This window comes from Toxorhynchites rutilus, chromosome 2, assembly GCF_029784135.1.
Source record: "Toxorhynchites rutilus septentrionalis strain SRP chromosome 2, ASM2978413v1, whole genome shotgun sequence".
NCBI classification, from domain to species: Eukaryota; Metazoa; Arthropoda; class Insecta; order Diptera; family Culicidae; genus Toxorhynchites; species Toxorhynchites rutilus.
The window spans coordinates 146,754,454-146,762,033 of record NC_073745.1 but is presented as its reverse complement, the minus strand read 5'-3'; the positions used below and the strand labels follow the sequence as shown (position 1 = coordinate 146,762,033).

The following is a 7,580-nucleotide window of genomic DNA, read 5'->3' as shown; positions in this document are numbered from 1 at the left end:
CCTGATGAAAAATTTTGTCGCTCAAGGAAACCATCCCTGGCGGACCTATGGGATTATAACATTCTGGACCTTCTTGGTCTGCGTAGCATGGCACCTCATATGATGACCCCCAGAATTACAAAGGATCAAGCTGCCGTTTCGTTCATACATCATAGTGAAACGCATCGCACTGAACCTACTTGCACCTTTATGTCGGAAAGGGGGTTCAACGATAACTATGTCTCCTGGTTTAACCTTACTCGCCTTTACACCACGGCGAAGATCCTCACGTTGTTTCGAGGAGTTTAGTCTCACGATCTCTTGCATCCAGTAGCCGTTCATCGTATTCCGATTTACCATAACTTAAAAGTGGCAACCAACGCTTGATTTTGCGACCATTTAACACTTCCGGAGATATTTTGGTTACACTGTGATCTGCCGCGTTATAGTACTGAACGGCAGCTTGCAATTCTTTCCGGTAGTTTTTTTCTGTTGGAAATACAGTAGACATGGCTTTATTTACAACTTTCATAAAGCTTTCTACCAACCCATTCTGCTGGAGGTAGAAAGGTGTCGAAAATATGGTTTAAAGGTCTCGCTCCGAGTAATATTTAACGTAATCTTCGCCATTGAATTGCAATTCGTTATTCTACTTCATCGCCCTTGGGGAACCCTCTCTGTCAAAAAAATAGAATCCAACACTGCTCTCGTGTGCTCAAACTTTGTTGACTACACAGGTCGCTCTATAGCGACCTGGATCTAAGATCTATGATAACCAAAATGAATATTCCATTTTTAACCAAAATGGATTGTTTTATGTATGGTCCGTTGATATCAAGAGTGGCAGTCTCTATACGACTTTTGGGGCAAATGTTCTTTGCATGGGAGGTAGTCGCATTGATCGTCCGTTTACATAGCAAATGGCGCAAGATTTTCTCTATTCCACATCAGCACTAATCCTAGCCCTCCATACACGCTTACGAAGAATGCTTTTCATTTTAGCTTCAAGTGAATGTCCCACATGAGCTACCTTCATTGCTTTTTCACGAAATGCTGAAGAAAAAACAGCACACCCTTTCTTCGTTATGAATCCTCCGATAAAGACAAGATCGTTCGTTTCTGACTTGAATTAGGACAAACTTTTCGTGTGTTTCCATGAGACGATTTCCTCTGTCACAATATCGTCTTGCTCTGTGTTCTCGCGGATTTCCTCCTCAGTGAGGAATTCACTCTCAAACGGTTCTAAGTGACAAATCTCCCATGGACTGGCCTCTTTATTGAATGCGTCATCATCTCCACAATATAGCCGCGACGAAGGGTCCGCTATATTGTCCATCCCTTTTATGTACTCAATGTCATAGTTGAGGCTGAGGCATAGAGCCCATCCATCAGCTCTTGTCAATGCTCTTTTCGGCTCTTTACGCGATTTATTGAAAAAGTAAGGGTAATTCTGCCCACACTGTATCCAAAGCCTCTCGCTGGTTTTGGGCATACTTTTCCGCACTGGACATGTTAATTTTTTCGTTCGGATGTGACGTTCCGAGTAACAGAAGATAAATTTGTTTTTTCTCAGTGAAGGTCTACTTCCTACTGTTCTATATGCGATTACGCCGAATAACCTTAAGCATGAGCTAACAAGAAATATAATAATTGACGTCACGATGTAAAAAGTAGCTATGGCAGCGCGTGCTATTACGCACCCTACGCTCGCAAACTCTTCCATCTGCTCCACCTAGCCCCGTTCATGGCTCTGTGTAATGGCGGTTCGCTGAAAATAATTTACACATTATTCTTGTATCATTAAGCCATTACACAAACTGTTATAAGGCAATCGCAATACGTATATGTATATCTTATTCAATACCATTTCAAACGGCCGTAGTTCGTTTGTATCAGTTCCATATCCCTTCATATAATATGCAACATGCCTTCATGAACATTACGTTATACAAACACTAACAAATGAACCAAATGGATCGCCTAATGACTCCGTGCTTGCTGTTCTTTTCTTTCTGCTGCAGATAATACACCACTTCAGCGGTACTCTCAACTCGCCATGTGTTTACGTTGGATTCCTTTCACGCACACAGTTCATTATCCTAATACTTTGGTATGCGGTTCTCTCAATGCGCTTTGTGGGCTCCCCTTGCGCACAAATTTTTCTAACCTTTTGTTGTGCGGTTCTCTCAACGCGCATTCACAAAATTTCAGCCAAATTTTGTTATCTTTGCGGTTCTCCCAACACGCTTTGTGTGTTCTTCTCATGCACACATCTCTCTAACCCTTTGTTATGCGGTACTCTCAACGCGCATTTACAGAAATTTGAGGCAATTTTTTTATGCGGTCCTCTCAACACGCTTTGTGCTTTGTGCTTCTCAAGCACACATCTCTCTAACCTTTTGTTATGCGGTACTCTCAACGCGCATTCACAGAAATTCAAGGCATTTTTTTATGCGGTCCTCTCAACACGCTTTGTGGGCTTTTCTCATGCACACATTTTTTTTTACTTTTTTCTATGCTGTCCTCTCAACGCGCATAGACATGATTCAAGACAAACTATTTTTTTTCCTCTGCGGTTCTCTCAACGCGCAAAATTTTCTCTCTCACTTTTTTGTTTTCACAAGGCACTTTACTTCGATTCGCAATGGGGGATTTCCTATCTTCATGAATATCTAATATATGTGGTTAATTTAGATGCTGCAAGCTATCCGCAGCAAAACCTGCAACGGTCGCCAAATGTGTAACATCAAACTCCATTAGGAAATCCCCCATTACACCATTCACTGTCTGGAATCCTATCACATGTCTCACCAGTTTGGCTGTTTGACTCTCACAGCGGAGCTGTGTGCAATCTCTTACAGTAGTTATATCGTGTCCCACACAGAATCAATCACCAAAACAAAACAATTTGGATTTTGATTTGATTGCAGGAATAGAGCAATTCAATGACTTCATTGATGATGGTAATTAATTTTTAATTTTGAATGATTTCATAAAACGTGTTTAATTTCAATCTATTACAGGAAACCATAGATTTTTTATGGATTTACAAAAATGGATTGCTGAATATCAGCATTCGAAATTGATGATGTTCGATGAAACATGCAGCAAAACGATAATACAGACGACCGGAGTTCGAACCCACATCGGATCAGTTTTCACCAAACATCAATCTGTGCCATTTTAAACATTTATATTCCACTCCCAACACAAGTAAATTTAATAATTATAATTTCTACAAATATAAATACTCATATATAAAAATGGCGATTTGTGAGGCTATAATAAACATTTTACGAAAATATTTTGCGCCATTTGTTTTTTTTTCTATGTCTGCAATAAATCGTATATGAGTATGGCAAAAGTCGTATTAGGTGCGTTGACAGTTCATGAATATATTCATATTAGATCGCAATTCAATTTCAACATAATCGCTATTATAGTCGGTCAAAGTTGCATATTCATCCAAACTAATTCGTTAAGCATTTGCCATGTATGTATATGGCCTCCACTTTTGCATGCATATGCCAATTAGGCGCATTATATGCTAACCAAAATTTAGAGCATATGATGTTATATATACGCTTGTTATGCGATTTAATGTTTGCCGGGTATCACTCGATGTTGTATAAGCACTGTATAGGTTTCGTTGGGCTTCGGCTATTGCGTTCGTATGAGCACCGTTCACATTCAATTTGAAATGCTTAGAATTATTACCTTCTGATCAGTGGCACAGACACACAATTTCAACGCTATTTCTTCGGACACTACACACAAATGAACTATTATAAATTATAAAATTAAACACCTGGAAATTCTCAACGTAATTTAGTTTCTAAATAGTTCACAAAATTCACAAACGGCGAACAACATCGTGTACATCCACTGTTTTAAGCTATCAGCAGCAGAATTTACGAGCATTGAAGTCCTAAGCTCAGGGAAAGTGAAATCAGGCTAAGTAATCTCTCCCGGACTTTCAGATCTGAATAATAACACAGTGAGACGAATAAGCTTTACACAGCTTTTAAGATCGGCTCAACCAACATATTTAGTATCTACCTTAGGGCAAATACACATAAGGGTATATTTTGCCCTAGAATATTCAAACTGCTGACCGCTACAACACAGTCTAGTAATACCCAGTGGCGTCGACTGAAGCTTTCGCACTCGGGGCGGACGAGTTGATTAGCACCCCCATTCCCCGCCATATTTATTCCATTTATTCTTATAAATCCGGTCCATTCTGCACCCCTGAAATCGTGTACCGGGGGGTACCGCAAACATCACACCCCCTCCCCCCACATTCGACGCCACTGCTCATACCTAAGGTCAGCCGAAGCTGTAACAATGTGAAAGGTTACTGCCAAATTTTGTTGGCCTCGTGCTCATTCAAGATACTGGAACATTTCTGTCCGTAAACAGAAAATCGGACTATCGCAGTTCGCCTTCCGGCCGAGTATGGGCAATAACAACTACTTCGCGACCCCTGGAGACGTGATAGCCGAAGCCAACAGAAATCGTCAGCACATACAGCTCTGGACCTAGAAAAGGTGTACAACAGAACATGGGCCCCGTTAATGTTGAAAACTCTGGGAGTTTGGGCGCTGGCGATAAACCACTTAACTTCATCAAGAACTTCGCCGCACGCCGAACCTTTGAGCTCAAGGTTCTGTTTCTCTCTTTCTCGTCGCCATGAATAGCCTCCCAGCAAACATTAAATCGTATAACTTTGCACATGATAAGTCACATATAATTTCGTATCAAATCACAATCGCATAAAATATCAATCAAAATATCGATCATATATATCTAAAATCGCATAAAATGCAAAAACACGATTTTCCATGTCATCGATGGATTGAGTGGTAACGTTGTCGTATCAAATCGCAAATCAGTCCAAAAAGCATCGCATATCGTTATATACGGCTTTATATGCGTACAAAATATGGCATATACGTATATCGCCTCCACTTTTGTGTGTATATGCTAGTTATCTGCATCATATATCATACAAATGTGTCTTGGTTGTATGTATATCGCCTCCAATTACAGCTATTCATACGACTTAACCCATTAACGACCAAGCCGTAAAAATTATTTTTTTTGTGAAATCCATTGGTCTAATTTTGATTATTGGCACCTTGGAAACCCTAATGTACAAGAATTATTTTTTTCCCATCTTCCATTTTCCGGAAAATGACTGTTCGAAAAATCGAACATTGGCCGAAACCTGCACTTTTTTTTCGCAAGTACAAACACACTGCCAACAAAAAGTCTCTTCAATTAACAAATATACGACATTCATAAATGCTTCAATTTTACATTCCTAGACGAACAAGCGCAGGAAGATAAGAGTCTTCAAAGAAAAAACCTGAATTCATCCACCTACGGAGATATGAGACCTATCAAATTTTGACTTATTACCGGCAAGCTTTTTTTTTCAAACGAAAACTATTGCTTTTTTATCGTGTTCCTGGTAGAGAAATGTCAACGCTTAATAATCGTTGCTTTCCTATAATCCAATTCCCGAAAAATCAAACAATTTCAAAAACTTGCAAAGTATAAATACGCTGCGGAAAAACAGTTTATTTTAATAACTAAATATACGTCATCAATGTTACAGATTATCGTAATAGTAAGACTTTATTCATGGATTTTATCAAAGCACTTGATATGGTAATGTTTGTTGCATTTTTTACAAAGATAATATGTTGGTTTGCCACAGCTTCTCCACTGACAGCGACGTACTTTTAATTCGGGATGCCTTATAATAAGGTGTCCTCCGCTAATACGGGGAATGTTATTGGGGACAAAATCTTCAACCTCCTTTTCCTCGTCGCTCGTAGTTGGATCACCAGTCAGTAACAGCGCTTGAGTAATCAATACTCTGAATTCCTTCTGATGCAAGGAAGTTTCGCCTCTGTGTTTCGCTACAAAACAGTGCAATTTCCACGAATTTACGACTGCAGAATTCAACGCATTTATCCATAGAGGCCAGTACCATTTTTTTGAACGAATGTTGATCCGATAGTTCTGCGCAGCATTGTCGTGCAAATCTACGCCACCCATATTTTTATTATAGTTATACAACACATGTGGCTGCTGCACGGTAACAAGTTCGCCGGCACTTTTACCCTGCACTCCTTTGCGCCAACGTTTAACAGAATGAGTTGGTTTAATTTGATCAAAGTTTGTAGCGATTGTTACTTCCTTGTTGTCCTGCCATCGACAGAATACGATTTTGTTGCAATCGTCGAGCTGACAATGATATTGACCTTTCGGAAGCTCTTTTCCTGTCTTGAGCAATGCACCTCCAACACGGTTCGATCGAACGGTACCTGATGCTGCGATTTTCAGTTCTGTTAGGATCAACATCAACAGGTAGCTTGTAAAAAAATTGTCAAAGTAGATGACATATCTAGTAGGGTGCTCAACTCGTCCAAGCAACCGCAACACAACATCGGCCCCTAAGCCCACTGTCCTGTTGTAGTTGTCACTTGCGCCACAGTATGGCATGAATTGATAGAGGTATCCTTCTGTTGAGCATAGACACCATACTTTATAACCGAACCTTATCGGTTTTCCTTTTATGTACATTTTGCAGGAATGTCTACCGAAGTATGGTACCATCTGCTCATCTATGGACAAATTATCACTGAAAACGCCAAACTGCATGAATTTTTGATTCATTACTTCAAAAAACGAACGAAGCTAATTGAAAGAAAAAAAAATTAATAGACTTTCAACAAGTGCAATTTTTTTACCTTAGCCATTTTATCCATCTTATTCAGGTTGTAATTGTCTGAAAAGTGAATGAACTTTTTTATCTCGCGAAACTTATTCCTGGACATGCACTGCTTAACAATAGGAACTCCCAAGGAAGGTTCATTGGACCAATAATCGTTAACATTGGGGAGGGTGTGGTATCCAGATAACAGCAGTATTCCAATGAATCTTTTCAAGGTTATGATGTCGAGTAGAAAAGTGGAATTTTGCTGGCCAGCATATCGATTTGTCTCCCGTACAATAAGTGATATGACTTCATCATCAAACAGTTTGAGAAAGAGTTGTAACGGTGATAAATCTTTGATTGTATCGAACAACTCTTGTTGTTTATTAGCCAGAGGTTCGTTATTAGGCGAAACAGAGTATTCAATTTTATCCGTTGTAAGACTTTTCCAATGGGGTTCCGGAAATGCACTCAATGGCTTATAGCCAATCTCCAACACTTGCTGTTTTGTTTGAGACAAGGTCTGTGTTTCACTACCTCTCTTACGTGAAGTGGAGGGCAGAGCCATCTTGCCTGAGAAATGTTTATCTTGAGCGGCAGCTTTGTGTGCATGATCTTGTGGAGTCGTCAATTCAGCAATGTCATCGATACTACCAAAAGTTTCGATCTCGAAAGTTCCTGCTACAGCATTGAGGGTAGGGATGTTGTCATTCTGTTGAATTGAATCGTCATTAAGGTTTTCCTCATCGGTGAGATCGCCCACCTGATCCGGCGGAAGAATATTTACACCGGCAATCTCACTAGAAGCATCATTCCACGTACTGATGATTTCCTCCAGCTCCTCCACGCACGAAATTCTGCGGACCGCCAT

The 7,580-nt window shown here is 40.0% G+C and overlaps 1 protein-coding gene across 1 annotated transcript; it reads right to left on the bottom strand.

Moving 5' to 3' along the window:
• Positions 1-265: 265 nt before the first annotated feature.
• On the bottom strand, positions 266-7,580 carry LOC129766216 (piggyBac transposable element-derived protein 3-like). The gene is made up of 3 exons (XM_055766729.1): positions 6,744-7,580; positions 5,728-6,690; positions 266-532 (listed from the first exon to the last, which is right to left on the bottom strand). Exons 1-3 carry the CDS (start codon positions 7,578-7,580, stop codon positions 266-268), a joined length of 2,067 nt encoding a protein of 688 aa, XP_055622704.1.